General features: G+C 54.4%; 1 protein-coding gene and 1 long non-coding RNA gene across 6 annotated transcripts in view; one reads left to right on the forward strand and one right to left on the reverse strand.

Moving 5' to 3' along the window:
- Window positions 1-6,336: 6,336 nt before the first annotated feature.
- LIMS2 (LIM zinc finger domain containing 2) overlaps window positions 6,337-22,120 on the forward strand; it is a 34,021-nt gene continuing 18,237 nt past the window's right edge. The window contains exon 1 of one of the 5 annotated variants that reach the window (XM_051849652.3): window positions 6,337-6,610. Coding sequence is in view for 3 of the 5 variants with exons in the window: in XM_051849648.3 (XP_051705608.3) it covers window positions 19,079-19,164 (86 nt within the window). In the remaining 2 variants the exon portion in view is untranslated. Of the gene's footprint in view, window positions 6,611-10,998; window positions 11,645-11,929; window positions 12,044-18,863; window positions 19,165-19,610; window positions 19,817-22,120 lie in introns of those variants that run through there. The other 4 variants (XM_089328373.1, XM_051849651.3, XM_051849648.3 and 1 more) reach the window with 4 other exon arrangements.
- LOC138849014 (uncharacterized) lies at window positions 10,981-14,351 on the reverse strand. Its single transcript, XR_011387334.2, has 2 exons — window positions 12,239-14,351; window positions 10,981-11,714 (listed from the first exon to the last, which is right to left on the reverse strand). It is a non-coding gene; the product is annotated as an uncharacterized LOC138849014 (long non-coding RNA).

A 22,120-nucleotide genomic window follows, 5' to 3' on the forward strand; every position in this document is an offset into this window, starting at 1 on the left:
GCCTGCTGGCTAAGTTGCCATATCACTGGAACACTTATAGCCCAGAACTTAGAGAAAAAGGATTGGGACAACTTCTGGAAGGTAAAGGACACACGTGTTTCTCAGACCTTTCAGAACCAGATGTGAGAAAGAGCCTGCTAGAGCCTGCTGTAGGGCACATGAGCCGGTGGCGCTGCCTGGAGACCAGTGCCTGAGAGAGCAGTGAAGTCTCCCACGGGCACTGCTGCTGGAGAAATCCCAGCAGGACACCTGCCGCTGGACTGGTCCAACAAGTGGCAGGATAGATTCTTCCCAACAAGACAACCATTTTGGTGGAGGACACTATGTACTGTAATAGACTCCAGAAATTGTCCTAAGGGCATACAGCAAGCAGAGCAGCATTCATTCAAGGCAATTGCTTAAGTCTCAGAAAGATGTGGCATCTGAGGTGTGACAGAAACCACTCCCCAGGACTCTCCTTGGTCCCAGAAGAGGAGGGCTCCCCCTGAAGCTCCGCTGAAGGTGATCAGGCTGAGAATACTGAGGCCTCAGTCCTTGCCCCACCCCAGCTTGCCCATGGCGGAGTGTCCACAGGCAGAGGAGCAAGCCAAGAACAGCAGGAGCCACTGTCATCCCAGCGCCCACTAGAAGAGCAGACCTGTCCCCTGGGGCTCAGGCTGTGCATTAGCAGGAAGCTGGAATCGAGAATGGAGCTGGGACTCACACCCGGGCACTCTGATCTGGGATACAGGCATCCTAAAGCAGGTTCTTAACCACCGTGTTGAATGATTGTCTTGATTTTTCTCCTTCCTGATTATCTATTTGAGAGGCAGAGAGACAGAGAGCTGCTATCATCTGGTGACTCCCTAGATGTCCACAGTGGCTATAGGGGACGAAAGCCCAGAGCCAGGAATTCAATCCAGGTCTCCAACATGTGAGGTGGGAACACCCTAAGCCATCATCCAGCCTTGTAAAGTTGGCGTGAGCAAACTGGGATCAGGAGCTGGAGCCAGCACTGGAAGCCAGGCACTCTGACACAGGATGAGGGCATCCCAACTGGGTTCAATAGTAACTGTGTGTTCATGGGGCACAGTGCGACGTTTCAGGTCATGTGTGCAATCTGCAGTGACTGATAGGGAGATGGTGGATCTCTCACTTCCAACACTTCTCTGGATGTGTTTCTATATGCTGGCAATAGACAATCTGATAGGAAATGAAAGAACCAATTTCATATACAATCACATCAAAAAGCGATAAAATGCTTGGGAATAAATTATCTGAAGGAATGCAAGTCTTTTAAAAATATTTATTTATTCAAAAGGCCAAGTTACAGAGACAGAGGGGAAGGGATAATGAGAGCAAGAGTGAGATAGATCTTCCATCTACGGGTTTCACCTCTATAATGTCTGTAATGGCCAGGTCTAGGTCAGGCTGAAGCCGGGAGCCAGGAGCTTCTTCCAGATCTCCCATGTGGGTGGCAGGGGCACATTAGTAGGGAGCTGGATTAGTAGTGGAGCAGCCGAGACTTGAACGTGGGCTCCAGTATGGGTTGCCAGCATCATAAGCAACAGCTGAACCCACTGCACCACAATGCAGCCCTTGCAGTTATGTTTTTTTTTTCTTTAAGATTTTACTTATTATTTATTTGAAAGGCAGAGTTACAGAGAGGCAGAGAGAGAGAGAGAGAGAGAGAGAGAGAGAGAGAGAGAGGTCTTCCAACCATTGGTTCACTCCCCCCGGATGGCTGTAACGGCTGGAGCTGCGCTGATCCAAAGCCAGGATCCAGGAGCTTCTTCCGGGTCTCCAATGTGGGTGCAGGGGCCCAAGGACCTGGGCCATCCTCCACTGCTTTCCCAGGTCATAGCAGAGAGCTGGATGGGAAGTGGAGCAGCTGGGACTCGAACCAGCGCCCATATGGGATGCCGGCACTGCAGGCAGTGGCTTTACCTGCTATGCCACAGTACCTGCCCCTAATTCTATTTTCCCACAAACTTTTGGAAGTCCCCTCATCGAGAGAGGTTTATTATAAAGAATCACTCATGTGAGTATGGAAGCCGTGAAGCCGCACAATTCGCCCTCTGTAGGGAAGAAGACCCAAGCTTGTGGGATCCAGCCTGGCTCTGAAGAATTGAGAACCGAGGCGAGCTGATGGTATAAACGCCAGTGGGAAGGCAGAGGTGTGGGGAGATATCCCGACTCAGCAGGCAGGCAGGGAAAGAGGGGGTGAGCTCTGCCTTCCTCTGCCTCCTCTGCTGGGACCCCCTCAGGGCAGACCTGGGCAGGCCAGAACTTGATGGAGCTTCCACATCTCAGCTTTTAGAAACACTGTTGCAGACACAGCCAGAAACAGTGTTCCATCTGGGCAGCCCATGGCTAGGGCTGCCGCCATCCCATATGGGTACTGTTGGAGTCCTGGCTGCTCCACTTCTGATCCAGCTCCCTGCTACAGTGCCTAGGAAAGCAGTAGAAGGTGACTTGGGTGCCTGGGCCCCTGCAATCATGTGGGAGGCCCGGAGGAAGCTCCAGGCTCCTGGCTGCAGCCTGGCCCAGCTCCGGCCATTGTGGTCATTTGGGGAATAAACCAGTAGATGGAAGATTCTCTCTCTCTTTCTCTCTCTCTCTCTCTCTCGCTCTCGCTCTCTTGCTCCCTCGCTCCCTCACTTCCTCTCTCTGCCTTTCAAATAAATCAATCTTAAAAAAAGAGAGTTACTTCCCCTTCCCCCAACTTTGTCTCTCCTGTGCGAGGGTGGTTTCCTTACTCGCAGGTGTTTATTTGGGGGAGTCTCTGGGGCACTGGCCTGTGTCCTATCCTGTCCAAACCCTGGCCTGGCCCCCTGGACTCAGCAGACTCAGAGTCTACTCTGCCTGCCTGCAGCCCCCTGGAAACTCTCACAGCAGTAAGCGGGAGCACTCCCAGGTACTCGGGTTTCCTGTCTCTTACAGATTGTGTCCACTGGCGCCTGAAGTTGTTTCATGTTTTTTCTGTTTCCTGCTATTCCATCCTGGCTGGCTACAGAAGTCGAAATCACAAGTTTTATGGTTTGGAAGCTGTAGTTTTCATAAAGATATGTAATTGGGTTGATATGAGAGTACTTCAAAAAGGACATGGAAAAATTGAATTAAAAGATAAACTTCTTTTGTTGAAAAAATTTTTTTGAAATCCATGCATAGTGTTTTTATAATAGGCATTTGTCATGAACCATCTGAAGCCCCTGCATATGTAATAGCTTACTGATATTAAATCAACAATTATTGATTTAAAAAATTGGGGCCGGGCTGTGGCATAGCAGATAAAGCTGCTGCCTGCAGTGCCGGCATCCCATATGAATACCAGTTCAAGTCCTAGTTGCTCCACTTCCGACCCAGCTCTCTGCTATGGCCTGGGAAAGCAGTAGAAGACAGCCCAAGTCCTTGGGCCCCTGCACCCACGTGGGAGACCCGGAGGAAGCTCCTGGCTCTTGGCTTCAGATCAGCTCAACTCCAGCCATTGCAACCTATTGGGGAGTTAACCAGCAGATGGAAGACATGGAAGACTTTCTCTCTCTCTCTCTCTCTGTGTAATTATGACTTTCAAATAAATAAATAAATTTTTTAAAAATTGATTTGTAAATAAATTCTAACTTTAAAATGAGTTTGCAAGGTGTCCGGCACGTAACAAATCTTCCCAGGCAGACGAATCAATTAATTCACACGCTTTTATTGGGGTTCCGCTCTCGGGCGAGGTTCCCCAGTCCCAACAGAGTGGGGGCTGGGAAGTCACGCGTCAGAGGTTGGGAGGGCTCCTTTTATAGATTTCAGGGCATGAGGGTTAAAGGTTGAGGCGGGTCTGATCCTCATTGGTTGACCTTTAGGCACCTGCGGGAACCTTGACAAGGACTCTCCATTCCTGGAAGTATAGGCCTGCCCTCCTTGTGGATCCCAAAGCTACCAGTGTTATCTTAATTTCTTTAAAAAAGATTTATTTATTTGAAAGACAGAGTTAGAGAGAGAAAGAGAGAGAGAATCCTCCATCTTCTGGTACATTCCCCAAACCGCTGCGATCGTCTGGACTGGACCAAGCTGCAGTCAGAAGCCTGGAACTCCATCCAGGTCTCCCATGCAATCACCTGGGGAGTGACTAGTGGGTGGGAGATCTCTCGCTCCCTCTTTTTGTGTGTGTTTGTCTCCTCTTTCTCTGTCACTCTTCCTTTCAAATAAATACGTCTTAAAAAAAAGAAAAATAAATTCCAGTTTCTAGTTTTTTTTCTTAAAGATTTATTTATTTGAGAGGCAGAGTTACAGGCAGAGACAGGAAGAGACAGAGAGAAAGGTCTTCCATCTGCTGGTCCATTCCCTTGATGGCTGCAATGGCCAGGGCTGAGCCAATCCAAAGCCAGGAGCTGGGAGCTTCTTCCAGGTCTCTCACATGGGTGCAGGGGCCTAAAGGACTTGGGCCATCTTCCACTGCTTTCCCAGGCCATAGCAGAGAGCTGGATGGGGAGAGGAGCAGCCGGCGGGACTTGAACTGGTGCCTATTTGGGATGCCGGCAACACAGGCGGTGACTTTACCCACTATGCCACAGCACCGGCCCCCAGGGTTTTTTTTTTTTTTTTTTTTTGACAGGCAGAGTGGACAGTGAGAGAGAGAGAGAGAGACAGAGAGAAAGGTCTTCCTTTTCCATTGGTTCATCCCCCAATGGCCGCTGCAGCCGGCGCTGCGGCTGGCGTACCGTGCTGATCCCAAGCCAGGAGCCAGGTGCCTCTCCTGGTCTCTCATGCAGGTGCAGGGCCCAAGCACTTGGGCCATCCTCCACTGCACTCCCTGGCCACAGCAGAGAGATGGCCTGAAAGAGGGGCAACCAGGACAGAATCCGGTACCCCGACTGGGACTAGAACCGGGTGTGCCGGCGCCACAAGGCAGAGGATTAGCCTATTGAGCCGTGGCGCCGGCCCAGGTTTTGTTTTTAAAAGAATGCTTTCCATTAAGATTTCTCCAATGAATAGATTTTTTGGGTATCAACTGTTTTTTTTTTTTTTAATTTATGCATACACAGTTCAGGAATAGATGAGGTGAGTGCAATACTATTTGTGTCTGTGGGCAACAGGAGCATGATACTAGGGGTAGGGTAGGCAGCTTGTCAGGAGAAAACCTTACAAAGTACATTTAAAATGAGGCACTTGAACAAATATTTACTGAGCAGCTGCTCTGAGTGGAGCCCTGTTCTCCATCCAGGGATAGGGCGGGGAAGGGTTTCTGGAGAGTTTGCTTTCTGGTACATGGCGTATTTACAACAGGCATGCAGGATATTTTAAACAACGTGGCCATGCGGTGTCATATCACTGATCTCGCAGTATCCGTGGCTCTGTTGTATACATATCCAGCCCTCTGTAGGGTGCTGTGTCATAACTGTAAACAGTCCCATCCTCAAGGGGCAAGTACTGTGAACCAGGGCCAGGGTGGTGGCACAGCAGGTTAGGCCTCTGCTGTGTCACTGGCATCCCATATCAGAGCACCGGGTTGAGTCCTGGCTGCTCTGCTTCGGATCCAGCTCCCTGCTAATGCATCTAGGAAAGCAGTGGAAGATGGCTCAAGTACTTGGGCACCTGCTACCCATGTGGGAGACCCAGATGGAGTTCCTGGCTCCCGGTTTCAGCCTGGCTCAGCCCTGGTCACTGCAGCCATTTGGGAAGTGAGCCAGTGGATGGAAGATCTCTGTCACTCTGCCTTTCAAACAAATAAATGAATAAATTTTTAAAAAGGCACAAATCAGTTACAGAAGTTGGATTTTACATACCTAATTTACATAAGCCCCAGTTCTCCTTCTTCCTAAATGGTACAAAATCTGGGAGCTCCTGGACAGTGCCTGTGCACATGGGGACTCTGGCTGTGATACCAGGACAGTACTGAGATGGTGGCGAGCACCTGCCACTGCTACACAAAGAAATAGGTGTAACATTGCAAATACCAATGACCACGGTCGGGTCAAAAAATTAACACACACCGACCTCAGGTGGAGAACCTCAAGGCGATACTTCTTCTTTCTACTTCTGGGCATTTCCCAACACAACGAAAGTTTTATAGTCGAAGGTGATAAAGCAATCCTTTAAAATCATGTAGATAAAGCTGAGGGGAGAGCACTCATTAGCCAGGAGGCACCTGTTCACGGCTTAGTCAAGTGGTCCCTTGCAGAATCTCTTCCTACAAGCGCTACTGTAGGGCTCAACTTGGGGATCACATGTGACTGCACATAGTGGGTTTTTGGGGTGGGGGGCTCCTGAGCAGGAGACTCCAGCAAACACTTGTGGGGCTGTCTGAAGTCAGAAGGCAGCTGTTGTTTCTTTTGTTCTATCAGCCTGGCTCCCCTGGGAGGCCGCCCTTTCCTGCCCTGGCTTCCTTCATCCTCGCCTGACCCTGAGGTGCCTCCGGCCTCGCCCTCCAGATCTGGACATCCAGCCAAGCCTTGTGCCCAGGGAGACAAGAGGCTACAGGGCTCTGTGACTCCGTGGTGGCCAGACACTCACGGCCGCTACCCGGTCGGCTACGTGGCGTGCCAAGCGGGCGGGGCAGCTGCTCTCCCGTCTCCGAGAAGTCGCTGGCAGCGTCCAGGGAAGGAAGTGCCCGAGGAGGCGGGACGGCGTCTCAGCCATCAAGGTACAGAAGCTGCGATGGGTGTGGAGCCCTGGGTTCTCTTCCCTGTCCCCGATCTCCTTGCCCTTGCCCTTGTGTTCTCTCTGAATTGTCATGCCAGTGTTGCTGATGTTAGGGAAAGGGGATCACAGCCTCCAGGTCCAGGGCATCAGAGTGGGGGTGGCCAAGACCACCTTGGCTGCATGCTGGGTGTGGGGTGGGGAGGGCAGATGCAGACAGCTCCGGGCTGAGAGCAGTAGCTAATATTTATCCTGGACAGAGGTTGGAGAAACGCCATGGGGAGGGGGTTGGTTGGTTGTCACAATGGGAACAAAATGAACCTCAGTATGTGTAGGAAATAGGCTCAGAGGCAGGGAGGGGCGGGGCCCTACTGCTCAAGATCTTTGGGGGCTTCTTGTTGGATAATCAAGGTCGCCACAGTGTCAGGTGCAAAAGTGTGGCATTCCTGAGTATCTGTAGGAGTGTTCCTGGCTACTCTTATCCAAATCCATGCATTGAATCAAGTGTCCCAGAGCTAAGGTGAGTGTGAAATGCATTTTCCTTTTCAAGGTCAAGGTCATGGTCATGCAGAAAGTTGTGAAGTGCTTTTACCCAGCTCTCCTTCCACCCCTGAGAGCTGTTGTGGTGCATGGGTTAAGCTGCTGCCCACAACGCTGGCATCCTACATTGGACTGCTGGTTCGAGTCCTGGCTGCTCCGTGTTCAATCCAGTTTCTTGCTAATGCACCTGAGAAAGCAGTGAAAGATGGCCCAAGTGCTTGCACCTCCGCCACCCACATGGGAGACCTGGATGGCGTTCCTGGCTCAGCCATTTGGGGGAGTGAACCAGCAGATGGAACTCTCTTTCGGTCCCCCTGCCTTTTAGAAAATAAAATAAATCTTTAAAACATATATACAAAAAAGAAATTAATTCATTAATTTGAGAAACAGAGGTAGACTGTGGAAGAGAGTGCCCTCTTGTGCTGGCTCATTTCCCGGATGCTCCAAAGAGCTAGGGCTGGGCCAGGGTCAGAGCCAGGAGCGGGAACTCCACCCAGGTCTTGGATTGGCAGGAACCCAATTGCTAGAGCCATCAGTGCTGCTTCTTAGGTTCACATTAGGGGAAGCTGAAAGCAGGAGGCAGAGCCAGGTCTCAAACCCAGGCTCCGTGACATGGAACCCAGGCGTTTAATAACTGAACTAACCACTAGACCAAATGCACTCCCCTTATGCTAGGTTCTGTGTTTGTCTTAGACTACAAAGGGTGTCTGGGTCTCTTGTCCTTTTTCTACAAGTGTTGGAAGAATTAGCAGACCATCATTCTACCAACTTTCTCCACTGGGCTGTTGCGTGAGCCAGAGAGGTCATTTCCTGCCAGGCTGATGAGTTGAGGGCCTGCTGAGACGCAGGAACTTCAACAATGAAAAGATAAGAACAAACATTTGAACTCCATGCGTAAGTTTTTCCATAACGTGCATTTTTCATCAACTTTTTGAAGCTTCTTCACATGCATAGATTTCAAAATTTCTTTGCACCCAAGCAAAATGTATCTTTTCATTCAGTTTTCCACAAAAAATTTTAAAAAGAGATTTATTTATTTGAAAGGCAGAATGAGAGAGAGAGAGAGAGAGAGAGAGAGAGAGAGAGAGAGAGAGAGATCCTCCCTTCACTGGTTCACTCCCCAAATGGCTGCAATAGCCAGGGTTGGGCCAGGCTGAAGCCAGGCGCTCCATCCTGGTCTCCCCCATGTGTGACAGGGGCCCAAGCCCTTAGGTCATCTTCTGCTGCCTTCCCAGGTGCATTAGCAGGAGGCTGGATCAGCAGCAGAAAGTAACCAGGACTTGAGTTGCCACTCATATGAGATGCCAACGTTGCAGGCGGCAGGCAGCTTAACCTGCTGCAACACTAGCTCCTCTACGAATGTTTGAAGTACCCCAGTATCTTCATGCACTTCTTTCTTCCTAAGGAGAAACACACTTTTCAGAGCAGCAGGTGTGCTGAGGGCTGCAGGTGTCAGAACCAGCTTGGCCAGGGAGATGCTCCAGCTGCACTGATCCAGGAGCTTCCCAGAGATCCACACAGGTCACTTCACACACAAATTCCAGCCTCAAGGAGCTCGGACTCATCATTGTGGCAGGGATCCTGCAAGGCTCCTGGCCCCTAGGGTCACACTGGGGGCTGGGCTTTGGAGCTGGGGACACTTTTGAGACCCTAGGACCTCCTCGTCTTGATGTTGCTGATCAGGTCATGCTGGCCCTGGGAAGCCCAGCCCCTCTGTGTGGCCCAGGAGCCCTGGGCACAGGGTATCTGCCCCACGTGCAGGGGGTGCTCACCTTCTCTGAGATCCAGAGGGTGTCAGTCTGCACCTAGCTAGGCCCTGCACGCCCACTGCCTCCCAGCCACTTTGGGGCCCCACCTTGACCTTGAAGATAGTGGGAGTCCCATCTGCCCCCAGCCAGGATCACAGGATTCAATGTGAGATTCAAATCTTGCTGTTTGAGTAACTCAGATAATAGGGTGCCAACTCCATCCTACTAACCCCTGGCCTGCACACTACACCCTCCCCTCCCCGCCTCCTCCCTGCTCCTAGCTGTGCCACTTTCCCTGGCTCTGTTCCCCCTTGGGTGCCATGGGCCCTATTCTGGGGAGCACCATCTGCATTGGCCACAGTGAGGGGTGCTCCTGAGGGTGGGGCCATGCAGGGAGCCTGCCTGCCCCTCTCCAGCTGAACTTGACCTCTTCACTCTCCAGGCCAAATCCAGACCCCTCCCTGGCCTCCGTACCCCCCTCCCTGGAGCCCTTTCCCTCTGGGCTTCTGGGGGACTCTGCTCTCCTGCTCTCTTCCTCCCCCCCACCTCTCAGCTTCCAGGACTTGTCACCCTGGAGGTGACATCCTCCACCGAGCCCATCCCCTACCTGCCATCTCCCCTGCCATCCACGGAGAGGCTTCTTCAACATCACAGTGTGGGCATATGTCTCCCCCTGCCGCCAGGCCATCACCCACATCCACAGAACAAGGACAACTTCATGTCTTCTTGGCTGCCCTGCCCATCATGCCCACATGAACATGGCCATGCCCACACCTAGCCCACATCCAAGTCCTCAGCAGGTCCTGATGGTTGCAAAGGAGACCCTGGACCAACCCCTTGTCACCATTCCCGACTGCCTCCTGGCCTGAGGCACCACCTCTAGGATGCTCCAGACGGCCCCTAAGCAGACAGTCCCTGCATCCATCTGTCCCTTGCAGCAGCTGCCCACTCAGAGTCACGTGTCTGAAGTCCACAGTGTCATCATGGCCAGAGTGCAGCCTCCCGCCCTGCCAAACTCCCAGTTTCCCTGGCCCCTCCCTCTTCACACACACACACACACACACACACACACACACGCTGACCTGGTGCTCCCAAGCCCATCCCTCCCTCCTTCTGCCCTTTCCCTCACTCAGGTTTCGGCTCAAACGTCCCCTGCTCCGAATTCACGCCTGGCCTCTCAAATCGTCCTTTGTGGAACTTGTCCGTGTCTCAAGTCAAGTTTGTGGATTTACTTGTTTGCAGCTGGCCAGCTCCCCCTGCTACTCTGGCTAAGTGGCATAACAGCCTGCTGCAGTCGCCACGCTCACTGTTGTTCCTGCCTTGACCATCTGGCATAGATGCCCTTGAATGAACTCACGAACAAGCAAGTGGATCTATGAATGACCCACTTCCAGGAAATGGTCAGCTCCTCCCTGCACACCTGACCTCTGGCTGCTCTGTAGGGGCCTGGCCGTGGCTCCCAGAGCCTTTATATCACCAGCGGGACTGAGCCATGCCCATAGTGGCCACCTGTTCTGAGTTTGCCCCCTGCCCCAGCATGTGGCACACTGGATGGCAGCACAGACAGAGCCCCCTGTGCGCAGCAATCATAAAAAGGGAGGCCTGGGGGCTGGCGCTGTGGTGTAGTGGGTGGAGCCACTGCCTGCAGCACAGGTATCCCATATAGGCACTGGTTCGGGTCCCAGCTACTCCTCTTCCTATCCAGCTCTCTGCTGATGCCGTGGGAAAGCTACGGAAGATGGCCCAAGTGCTTGGACCCCTGCCCCCTCATTGGAGACCCTGAGGAAGCTCCTGGCTCCTGGCTTCAGATTGGCCCAGCTCCACCTGTTGTGGCCATCTGGGTGCTGGACCAGCAGATGGAGGCCCTCTCCATCTCGCTGTCTCTCCCTCTCTGTAGTTCTGCCTTTCAGATAAATAAAAGGAAGGGTTGCAAGCTACATGGTGGGAAGGGGGTCCCCTCCAGGGAGCCCCCAGGCATCTTTAGACGCCAATATTCCACTCAGTACCCAGCAGTGGATAGATGTCTGGTGCAACACCCTGGCATGCGTGTTCCTGTGTTGGGGATCATGGAAGGCATTTCTCCCTGTGCTGGCAGATGAATCAAGAAATCATCCATACTTTAATGCTTAACCAACCATCAAATTGCAATCACACAAAATCACAAGCGGCAATAACTGCCAACTGCAGGCGATTCCAATTGTCAGCTGCTTAGGAGCAGGTGTCTTTCCAGAGGGTGCACCACGTGTCTGCCCGGGGTTCCACTGTCAGTTACTCCTTGCCTGGTCATTTCTAGACAGCCTTTGTCCATTGCCAAGGCCGAGGGTGGCAAGTATAAAATTGCACAGTGTTAGTGTAGTGTCTTAGCTGCTACATGTCCTGCCGGGTTTTTGCTTAGTTTGCTTAGCTGGTTTAGCAATTTTCTCAGACCAGATTCCCCCAGTGGCTTTCTGTCAGCAGGTGGTTTTCTCGTGGCTTGTCAGTAGGAGCTCTCTGGCTGTGCCTGCCCTTGCTCGGTTCTGTCATCTGCAAAGCTGCGGGGGACGCAGGAAGTCGCTGGACTCAAAGGCGGGATCCAGCTCGCCACGGAAGGGTCGCCCTCGGCCTTGGTCTCCTTGGGGACGGGACTGCGTGGACGCAGCCCTCCGGCGGTGCCCAAACGGAGGTCTCGGGAGACACAGGCGCCGAGATGAGGCGAGGGGTCCTGCCGGGACGGCGGTGCGCACAGCGGGCTGGCGAGGCGGCGCGGGCAGGTGGGCGCGGAGGCAGAGAGTCCCGGCGCGGCTGCGGGGGTGCTCATCGCGCTTGTAGCCGCTTCTCTCCCTTTAAAAGGAAAACTATGCCGGGAATCCGGGAGGCGGCGAGCGCAGTCCGGGTGGCCAGGACGTGCCCCGCGCCGGGTCCCCGGAGCCGGGGCCGCGCGGGGGCGGCGCCCCCAGCCCCCGGGCCCCCGCCCTCCACGGGCCGCCCCCGCCTCTCGTCCTCACCCGGCTCCCGGCCGGGCGGAGCCGCTCTTGGCCTTTTTTGGGCGTCTCCCTGCTCCGAGCCCAGGCTGGACGGGCTGTCGGGCGCGGCTGGCGGCGGTGGCGGCTGCGGCGGAGCGAGCCGGGAGGAGACCCCGGCCCAGCGTGCGCGGCCACCATGACGGGAAGGTAACAGCCCCCACCCCACGCCGGAGGGCGCCACGGGCCGGACAGCAGGACCCCAGCCGGGACCCCTACCCGGGAGCGGCTCGCCTTTGGCCGGCCCCCGCTGCCTCTGACCCCGCCCCCGGCCTGGCCTCCCTGACCCTTCGGACCCTCGCCCCGCCCCTGGCTGCAGCGCCCTGTCCAGGCAGGGATTCTCACCCCGGCCCCCTGCATCTCTTGCCGCCGGGCTGCGGGCGGCGGCAGGTGGAGCCCAGCACGTTCCAACCGCTTTCGCCCTGTGTGACAGGACAGCTGTCCCCTCACTAGGAAAGCCAGGGCTCAGGGAGGCGGGGGAGGCCTTGCCCAAGGTCACTGGAATAGCCACCAGCTTCCCGACCCATTCCGGGGGATCTTTCTCTTCCTCTGGTCAGCTGGTTAGATGTGGTAGATGGCGCTAGGGCACTTGGCCAGTCGTGGCGGCCAAGCACGGGCTGCCGGGGTGGCCTGGGGACAGAAAACCCTCTGGTCTGGTCTGGTCTCTGCTCTCGGGCCCCTGTTGCTGTTTTACAGAGGAGGGAGCGGGCTCAGCAGGCGGGTCACGTGTCTGCCAGTGGCCAGCCAGTGTTGGGTGGTCCTTTCTGGCACCCGTCTGGGTACAAGTGCATGACTCAGGGCTGGGTGGGAGGGGCCTGTCCCCAAGGGCCCCTTCCAGCCCAGCAGCCTGGAAGGAACCTGCTCTTCTCCAAGGCCTCTTGACCCTTGAGCCCTGCAGGGTCATCTGGGAAAGGGACCTGGAGAGAGCTGGGTAGTGCCCTCTAGAACAGCGTGGTGGTTCCAAATCCCTCTGAGACGCAGGGAGGTCCCCCAGAGGTCCCCAACTGCAGGGGGCTGGCCACCTAGCCAGTCCCCACTTCCCACTCCTCTCTTCTTAGCCTCAGGGCCTATGCTGTGGCAAGACCAGCTCCTCTGACTTGGGACACCTTGAGCCCCTGGGGACCCTGGTACAGAGAGATGGGTAGCCCTAAGAGTCTTTCCCCATCCTCGGTTTTCTAGAAAAGGAAAAGGAGAAGGAAGGGCAGGGCCGTGCTGGCAGGGGGAGAGGTGTGTGAGAGGGCTACTTCCGGCACAGATAGACCCCAGGTGAGGCACAGCCTCCTGCTGCAGCCAGCTTGGCAGCAAGTGAGGTCCCGCATGGCTCTGTTCCCTGGCCAGGGTCCTCTCTCTCTCCCTCCCCCTGTTTTATTTTTTGAGATTTATTTATTTTATTTGAAAGAGTTACAGAGAGAAAGAGGCGGGGTGGGGGAGAGAAAGAGGGGGAGAGAGAAAGTGGGAGGGGGAGGTCTTCCGGGCATTGGTTCACTCCCCAAATGGCAGCAATGGCCAGCCTGGGTCAGGCTGAGACCAGGAACCTGGAACTTCTTTCAGGTCTCCCATGCAGGTGCAGGGGCCCAAGGATTTGGGCCATCTTCCACTGCCTTCACAGGCTATCAGCAGAGAGCTTCATTGGAAGTGGAGCAGCCGGGACTTGAACCGGTGCTCATATGGGATGCCAGTGCGGCAGGTGGAGCCTTTACCTGCTATACCACAGAGCCAGCCCCCTTCAGGGGTCCTCTTGCCCCTGAGTCCCTTGGGCCTTCCTTGGAGATGGAGATGGAGGTGGTGGGCTAGTCACAGACAACCCAGCAACACTGCCTGTCCTGGAGCAGCAGGGAAAGTGTGGGGGGGAAGGAGACAGCCACAGCCTCATGGTTCAGAGATGTCCTTTGTGAACACGTGGGTGCCTTTCTTCAGCTCTCTCCCCGCATCAGCTTCTCGCAGCTGCCCGCCGTCTGGGAGCGAAAGCCTACACCCTCCTTTGAAGTCTGCGCTGCCCCATGAGGTGTCAGTGCTGGCACTGGTGTCAGCCCCTCTGCGTGCAGGGATCTGGCCACACCAGCTGGTGGGGACTGGTCATCTCCCCCAGCTTTTAGAGGGGGTGAGAGTTTTCCTGTCCCAGAAGCCGCCGTGACACCCTGTCCATGTGTCCACTGCCCCTGTGTGATGCCCAGCTACTCCTCCTGCCTGGATCCGATCTTGCCACTTTCCCTGTTCTTCCTGCCGGCCCGCACCCTCCAGCCCCCGTGCTGCTTGGAGAAAGGGCTGCAGGGGAAGAGACAGGGACATCTGCGGTTAGTGGCAGGGGACAGGAAGTGGCACACCAGCAAACAGGGAAGCCCCTTGGTGGACTCAGGGCTGGGAGGTAGAGCGAATAGCACTTGATTGGCTGTGGAGGGGGCAGCAGAGGGCGGAGTGCGGGGGAGTGGAGGGCGCTCTGTGGTTGGCCCGAGGCACATGTAAGGGCACTCACTGGGACACAGTGGGACGGGGGGAGGTGGAGGGGCTGAGGCCCAGGAGGGGGCTGGGCTGGGGGGCAGAAGGGTCTGGAGCCTGTGGTGGCTGCTGAGGGAGGGGCTGCGTGGTGGGAAGAAAGTGACTTTGGAACTTAAAACTCCAGGTTCTTGGACTGTCGCAGTGTTACCCCTGTTCTCAGGGAGGAGGTGGGAGGGCCACCTGCCTGGGGACCCAGCTGTCCCTGTTACTCCTTGAGACAGAACTGGAGGTGGCGCCCGCAGGAATGTGAGCTGAGTGGCTGGGGCCACCGTGGTATGGAATCGCACGCACCTCATGACCGTCATCTGTGGGGCTGTTGTGCACCTGATCATATGCTGTCCTGCTCTTGGTTTGGTGCAGAGCAGGGCTGCTCCCTGCCCTCGCATCTGCCAGTCTTGTCCCTTCCCCACTGGGCAAGGAGTCAGCACCAGGCAGAGCGCGCAGAGCAGTGCAGCAGGGTCAGGGGTTAAGAAAGCACGGAGTGGGTTAGGTGACAAATGATGTGGCTTGCAAAGGTCTGGCACAGGAGCCTGAGCCCCACATGGAGCCAGCAGGTGCCACCTCCGGCTCATTTCAAGCTACCAACGTGACATTAGTAGTCTGCAGGATTCCTGAAGGTTTGCCAGTCAGCTCCTGTGACCCAGCACAGAGGGCCCCAGACACATGCTGTCTTCCACCCTCTGGTTCATTCCCCAGATAGCTGGGCCAGGCAATCTTCCACTGCTTTCCCAGGCACATTAGCAGGAAGCTGGATTGGAAGTGACACAGCCAGAACTTGAACTGGCACTCATATGGGATGCTGACTTTGCAGGCGGTGGCTTAATCCGCTGTGTCACAACGCTGGCCCCTCAGACATCTTCTAAAAAGAGAGACTTGGGGAAGATATTGGACAGAGCAATTGAGACATGGCTTGGTTTGCCTGTATCCCATATCTGAGTGCCTGAGTTCAAGCCCTGGCTCCGCTTCTGACTGGTTTCCTGCTAATGTGCGCCCTGGGAGGCAGCAGAGATGGCTCAAGCACTTGGGTCTCCACCACCCACAGGGGATTTGGGGATCACGTTACCAACACATGAACCTCTGGGGAATGCATTCAAATTACATCAGCATAGCCTTTTAAGTTTCTGGGTGTTTACTTGCGCTGACTTCATGAGATGAATCTTTCTCAGCAAGATGAGATGTCTGGATGTGTTTATGTGTGTCAAACCAAGTAAAGGTCCACTTGGATGCTGGTGGTTTAAACTCACAGGATCAGTCAAAATGGAGTCTTCTGTTCTGTGGAGTTGGAGTACGTTACTCACGGGTGACATTGCCAAAGGACCTGGAGTTGTCCTCAGCTGCCCGGGAGGTATCAAACAGGGAAGCTGGCCCTGGAGGAGAGGTGGTGTGTGGTGGCTGCCCCAGGGTAGCACTCCCAGGGACAAGGCAGCCCTGCCTCACAGCTTGCTGCCTGCTGCCCTGGCCTTGGTCCATGCCTTCAGTAAGCTGTGTAGTTGCATCCCTCACTAGGTGTGTGGTGCTTAAAAAAATTTACAAATTTTTACAAATCATAAAATCAACATTAAATTTTTTAAAATTTATTTGAAAGGCAGAGAGACAGAAAGAGAAATCTTCCATCTGCTGGTGGTTCACTCTCCAAATACCTACAACAGCCAGGGTTGGACCAGGCTGAAGTCAGGAGCCCAGAACTCCATCTGGGTCTTCCATGTGGGTGGCAGGGACCCAAGCACTTAAGACATCATCTGCTGCCTCCAGGTGTATCAGCAGGGAGCTGGCTCAGAAGCAGAGGTGGAACTCAACCCCCATCACACTGATGGGATGCAGGCTTATCAAGCAGTGGTTTAATTTGTTGGGTTCCAATGCCCACCCCTTTTCAGGTGACTGGAACTGAACATCATGTGGCCTTTTTTTGTTTGTTTGTTTATTTGCTTGGTTTCTTTTTTTAACATAATGTTCTCAAGGTTTGTCCTTACTGTGCTACAAATGGGTACTTCATTCCTTTTTTTGGCTAAGTAATTTTCCAATGTATGGATGTACCATAGTTTGTTACTCATTTATCCATGGTGGACATGTGAATTGACTACTATAAACATCTCTATACAAGTTTTTGTTTGAGTGTACATCTTCTCCTTTTTTGAGCACATACATAAAACTATAATTGCTAGGTTATATGGTAAATCTATATTAAACTCTTTTTTTTTTTTTTTGACAGGCAGAGTGGACAGTGAGAGAGAGACAGAGAGAAAGGTCTTCCTTTGCCGTTGGTTCACCCTCCAATAGCCGCCGCGGCCGGCGCGCTGTGGCCGGCGCACCGCGCTGATCCGATGGCAGGAGCCAGGAGCCAGGTGCTTTTCCTGGTCTCCCATGGGGTGCAGGGCCCAAGCACCTGGGCCATCCTCCACTGCACTCCCTGGCCACAGCAGAGAGCTGGCCTAGAAGAGGGGCAACCGGGACAGAATCCGGCGCCCCAACCGGGACTAGAACCCGGTGTGCCGGCGCCGCTAGGTGGAGGATTAGCCTAGTGAGCCGCGGCGCCGGCCCTATATTAAACTCTTTAAGGGACTGTCAAGCTATTTTCCAAGTAGTTGCATATTTTTACATTTTACCTACAGAATTTTACAACAGGGACGTATGAAGGTTCCAATTTCCCATCATCTTTGCTAATACTTCTTGTCGTCTGCTTTAGTGGATGAAAAGTGGTGTTACATCTTGGATTTCTTTTTTAATTTATTTGAGAGGTGGAGAGAGAGAGAGAGCGAGAGCGAGAGAGAGAGAGAGAGAGCTCACCCCTCCAATGCCCTAAAAGGCCAGAACTGGGCCAGGCCAAAGCAGATAGCTGAGAACTCAACCAGTGACTCCCTTGGTAGGGACCCAACTCTTGAGCCAACACCTGCTGCCTCCCAGGATCTGTACTAGCAAGAAGTTAGAACCAGGTACTCTGATGTGGGACGTGGGTATCTTAACCTGTGTTTTAACTGCTAGACCAAACGCCTGCCTCATATCGTGGTTTTTATTTCTAGTTCCCTAATGACTAGGGGTATGGATCATATTTTCATCGTGTGTTTCTGACCACTTGCTTATCGCCTTTGGAGAAATGTCTACTCAAATCTTTTGCCCATTTAAAAATTGTGTGGTCTTTTTATTGTTGAATATGGAGTTCTTTTCATATCTGGACATGAGACACTTACCAAATAGATGATTTCAAATATTTTTCTCTTCTCCTGGGTGGTGTTCTCTGTTGTTCAAATGTTTTAAATTTCAATAAATTCCAAGTTATTTCCTTATTCTTTCATTGCTTGAGTTTTTGTTGTCATAGATGGGAAACTTGCATAACCCTGGGTCATGAAGACTTACTTTGATATTTTCTTCCATCCCTGGTTCACTCTCCAAATGACCACAATAGCCAGGGCTGGGCCAGGTGGAAGCCAGGAACATGAGACTTCATCTGGGTTTCCCATGTGAGTGGCAGGGGCCCATGTGCTTGGTCCATCTTCTGCTGCCTTCCCAGGCCCATTAGTAGGAAGCTGGATCAGAAGGGAGTTGCCAGGGCTCAAACTGGCACTCCAATAAGGATGACTAAGTCAGTGTCTTTACTTACTTACTGGTCTATTTGGGTTTTCTATTTCTTCTTGAGTCAGTTTTGATAGTTTGTATCCTAGGAATTCGGGGGTTTCAGCTAGGTTGTCTAATTTGTTGGCATACAGCTCTTCATGGTATCCATTCTTCTTCCTCTTTCCTGGGAATGAGGGCTATTATTTCAAGGCAGCCATGGAGTTAGGGAGCAGGGATAAAGAGCTGGAATATGTTATAACACCACAAAACTCAATGTTCTTACCAAGATTCATCATCATTTTTTTTTTTTTCTTGAGCAGAGTTCCTGCAAGCCTTTGCTTACTCTGTGGAGTCCTGAGAAGTGGATTCTGGCCATGTTTTCTGGTTTTCTTCATGGCTTTTTTTTTGGAGGGCCTCACTCCACCATTTTCACTGACATCACTCTTTCCATGTTTTTGCAACTGTGTCCTCTGGAGTCCAAGTGGCCCCCGCCTCACCCCTGCAGCAGGACAGGCTGTAGGCGGGTGCCAGCGCTGCACGGAGAATTGAGATTTGGGTTCAGTCGGACTCTAAGCCTCTTGCAGTTTCTAATCTCTGGCGTTCCCTTTTACAGTAACTGTTTGGTGAATTGATTAGCACTTTGTAACCTTGTACTTGAACTTCATTTACAAATGGCCTTGTCTAAAACATCTGTGGTTCTGGCCTTCTGCTCAGGTCAGGAGCCCTGCTTAAACATTCCCTCCTTAAACAGAACTATGGCTCTGGGTTCGAGCCTTCAGGATTTCCACACAGGAGGGGCTGAACTGGGGTGGTAGAGCAGCCTAGGTTGTTGGCTGGAAGCTGCTATTTGTTTGTTATTGATCAGCGTTGGGTAACTTTGGAATTGGGCTGTGTTTACAAACTGTATTGTCCCCAATGCTGGCAGTCACCTGACTGCTCCCGGGGTGGTTCATGTTTGGATTTACCAGGCAGTGCCACCTCCCTGGCCTCTGAGTGACAACGGGTCTCCTCCTGCTGCCCAGGCCCAGCGCCCTGCTGTGTGGGATGATGGCCACCAGCTCTTTGGGAATGCAGCAGAGGAATTCTCTAGCTTTCTGACCTTACTAGACAGGGTTTTCAGGGGAATGGCGTCCGTGTGGAATGTTTCTGGATCCTTCTCTGATCGCTGACCATGGAGGCTGCTCAGTCAATGGTGGTCACAGTCGGAGCTTGACCTTGGAGCCCAGGTAACCAGCCAAGTTCATGAGGCGCCTTCCTATGGGTCTCCTTCCTCCCGGATGCCTCTGCTGTCCCTGGCAGGCTGAGAGGTTGTCTCTTCCCCAAGTGTGGTCGTCTGTAGGGCTGCCTGTCTCATTTTACTATGCCCTGGTCCAGGTTTCTGAGGTGGCATTCCTGGAGTCCACAGTTGTGGGTCCCCTCCTGAATTTCTCAGTTGTGTCAGGGTCCCAGTGCCATCCTGACCTCCTCGGCTGACTGCCTGCCCTAGGTGGTGGTGGGTTAGGGGTTCCCGCTGCGCAGGTGGCAGCCTGAGCTCCCCCACCCCCACCCGCGGGCCTACTCCTCCCAGTTGCTGTGGACCTCACCTTGGTGCTCTTTGGGGATCTGCCCAGCCCAGTCCCCTCCCCAGCCTCAGCTTTCACTGCCCCCGCGGCGGCGCAAACAATATCCTTTCTATTCGGGCTGTAAGGCGAGCGCCTGCGGCGCCGGGGAAAGGCGCGCGCCTGCCCGCCGCGGACCCTCGGATCCCGGCCGCCGAGAACCCAAGAGGTGTCCCCGGGGAGGCAGCCGCGTCATGGCAGCCCGGCTGGGCGCGCTCGCTGCGTCGGGGCTGTACAGACGGCGCCAGCACCGGCAGAGCCCGCCGGCCTCCGCGCCCGGGTAGGTGGCCAGGGGCAGGCGGGATCGCCAGGGACAATGGCCGGAAGGCTGCAGCGGCAGGCCTTGCCTCGGAAAACCTGCGGTGGGCCTTTCGAGGGCCCAGGCCCTCCCGAGTCCGGGGTGGGCTGGGGTTTGATGTGAGGCGGTGGGCTTCGTGGGGCCTAGCGCTGAGAGTGGGTGCTGGAGCTCAGTTGTCCCAGGTCACCAGTAGCACAGCTTTCAGGCTAGGGAGAGCTCACACCTGCACCCGGAGGCTCAGAGCCTCCAAGGACCAGGCCAGCCATCACCCACCCCCTAAATGGCTAAACTGTGGTTCCAACCCTGGTAAGACCGACTCTAAAGCCTGAACCACTTCCTGCCAGTGTAGACAGTCTCCTTTAGGGCTGGTTCTCCAGGCTTCTGGAGGGGAGTGAGGACTGAGCCATCAGAATGTCTTTGTCTAAGGAGAGAGGAAGAGAAAGAGGGTAGCAGGTGCGAAGCGAGAGCAGCAGGCTGCTGGGCTCACACCTGGTGCAGACCAGGATGGGGACTGGATGTACCCACTGCTCAGATAGGAGCCTGAGGCCACCTGAATGAGGCAGAGCTGGAGCGAGGGCTCCTCTGGGCATCTGTGCTGTGTGTGAACTCTGGTACCAGAGTGTGGCAGCCAGGGCCTTGGTGGTTCCAGACGCCCTTCTAGAGTGAGCCTCCCAGGCTGGAGGCAACACAGGTGCATGGCAAAGATGCAAGGAAGGGCACAGTGTGACGGTGGGCGGGCAGGGGGCGTGCACGCTTGTGCTTCCATACAGCTCCGCGTGCTGTTTTCTGCGAATGTCTGCTCAGTTCTCGGTTGTTGGGGACCTGTCTCCAGTGTGCCTGCTGTGAAGGGAAGCAAAGCCGTGGGAGCTCCGGCCACGCCTTCAGCGAGAGCTCTGCAGCTTCAGACAGGCCCACGAGACGGGTTGTGCACATTCCGCAGGCGTGCAGCTGCCCAAGGCTCTGAGCTAATTGTCTGGCACCCCGCAGCGGCGGGTGGGCGGCTGGTGTGGGGCTGCCTCTGTGCACATTGCTGTTTATATTGTGTGCAGCCAGTGATGCCCCTGCTGGCCTCGGGCTCCCTCCGTGGGAGAGAAGGGGAGGCCCAGGCAGTGACCTGCTCGTGCTACAGTGGGGTCCCTGCTGCCACCCCTGGAGACTGTTTGTGAAGCTGTGTTGGACAGAGGACAGCAGAAAGGCTCCTGAGCCCTGCTTACGGAGAGTGCACTCTACTTGTAGGCACTGCTTCACTTAACCCTCCTGGGCACCTTGCAGGTAGCTGTAGCAGACCCATTTTACAGATGAGCAAGCTGAGGTTCAGGGTACTTGGCTGCAGATCATGTATCCAAGAGGCTGTTGTGTCTGGCTGTGGTGTATACACAGTATACACAGCTGTATTTTGTTTATTTGAAAGATGGAATTATGGGGGGGGGAGGGGAGAGAGAGACATCTCCCATCTACTGGTTCACTCCGTAAATGGCTGCAACAGCCAGAGCTGGGTTGATCTGAAGCCAGGAGCTTCATCTGGGTCTCCCACATGGGTGCAGGGGCCTGAGCACTTGGACCATCTTCTGTTGCTTTGCTAGGTGCATTAGCAGAGAGCTGGATTGGAAGTGGAGCAGCCAGGACTTGAACCGGTGCCCATATGGGATGCCAGTGCCACAGGTGGTGCCCATATGGGATGCCGGCCTGCCTCATACTGTCTCTTAGGCTATGGTGGGTGGGAGACTGGGTTGGAGGTAGGTCTGAGATTGTTGAAGAAACCATGTGGAATGGCTGAGGGGCCAGGAGGCAGCGTGGGTTCAACCCTGAGTGACCCTCAGCAGAGTCCTGACCCTGTCTTTGCCTCAGCTATCTCAGCTGGAACCAGCATCCTCCCGTGACAAGGGCCTGGTGCAGAGGGGGACCTCTGCTCCCCCCCACCCCAGGCTGTCACTGTAAGGCTCATGGACATCTCACAACACATGGGCTTACAGTGATGTCGATTGAGAGCGTTTTGGGGTGCTGGGGAAGGGGTGCACTCCCCCTGGCTCTGCAGTTTGGTTCGGGGACGGGGGCGTATCCTCCATGTGCATTGTGTGTTGTGCAGTTGGGACGGTGGTGATGCCTCCCGCAGAGGGTGGTGACCGGGCAGACTTGTCTGCCGCTCCTGGCTGGAATGTGCGAGGGACGACGTGGAATGTCTGTGTCTCTGACCTTCTCTCCTCCCGCAGGGGGAACATGGACAGCCTCAGGCCTTGCCCTGGACTTGGCCGCGGCACACACGGGGAGTCTGGATGGCTCGCAGAG

This window comes from Oryctolagus cuniculus, chromosome 3, assembly GCF_051225735.1.
Source record: "Oryctolagus cuniculus isolate XC-2025 breed Fujian yellow rabbit chromosome 3, ASM5122573v1, whole genome shotgun sequence".
In the NCBI taxonomy this organism is placed as follows: domain Eukaryota; kingdom Metazoa; phylum Chordata; class Mammalia; order Lagomorpha; family Leporidae; genus Oryctolagus; species Oryctolagus cuniculus.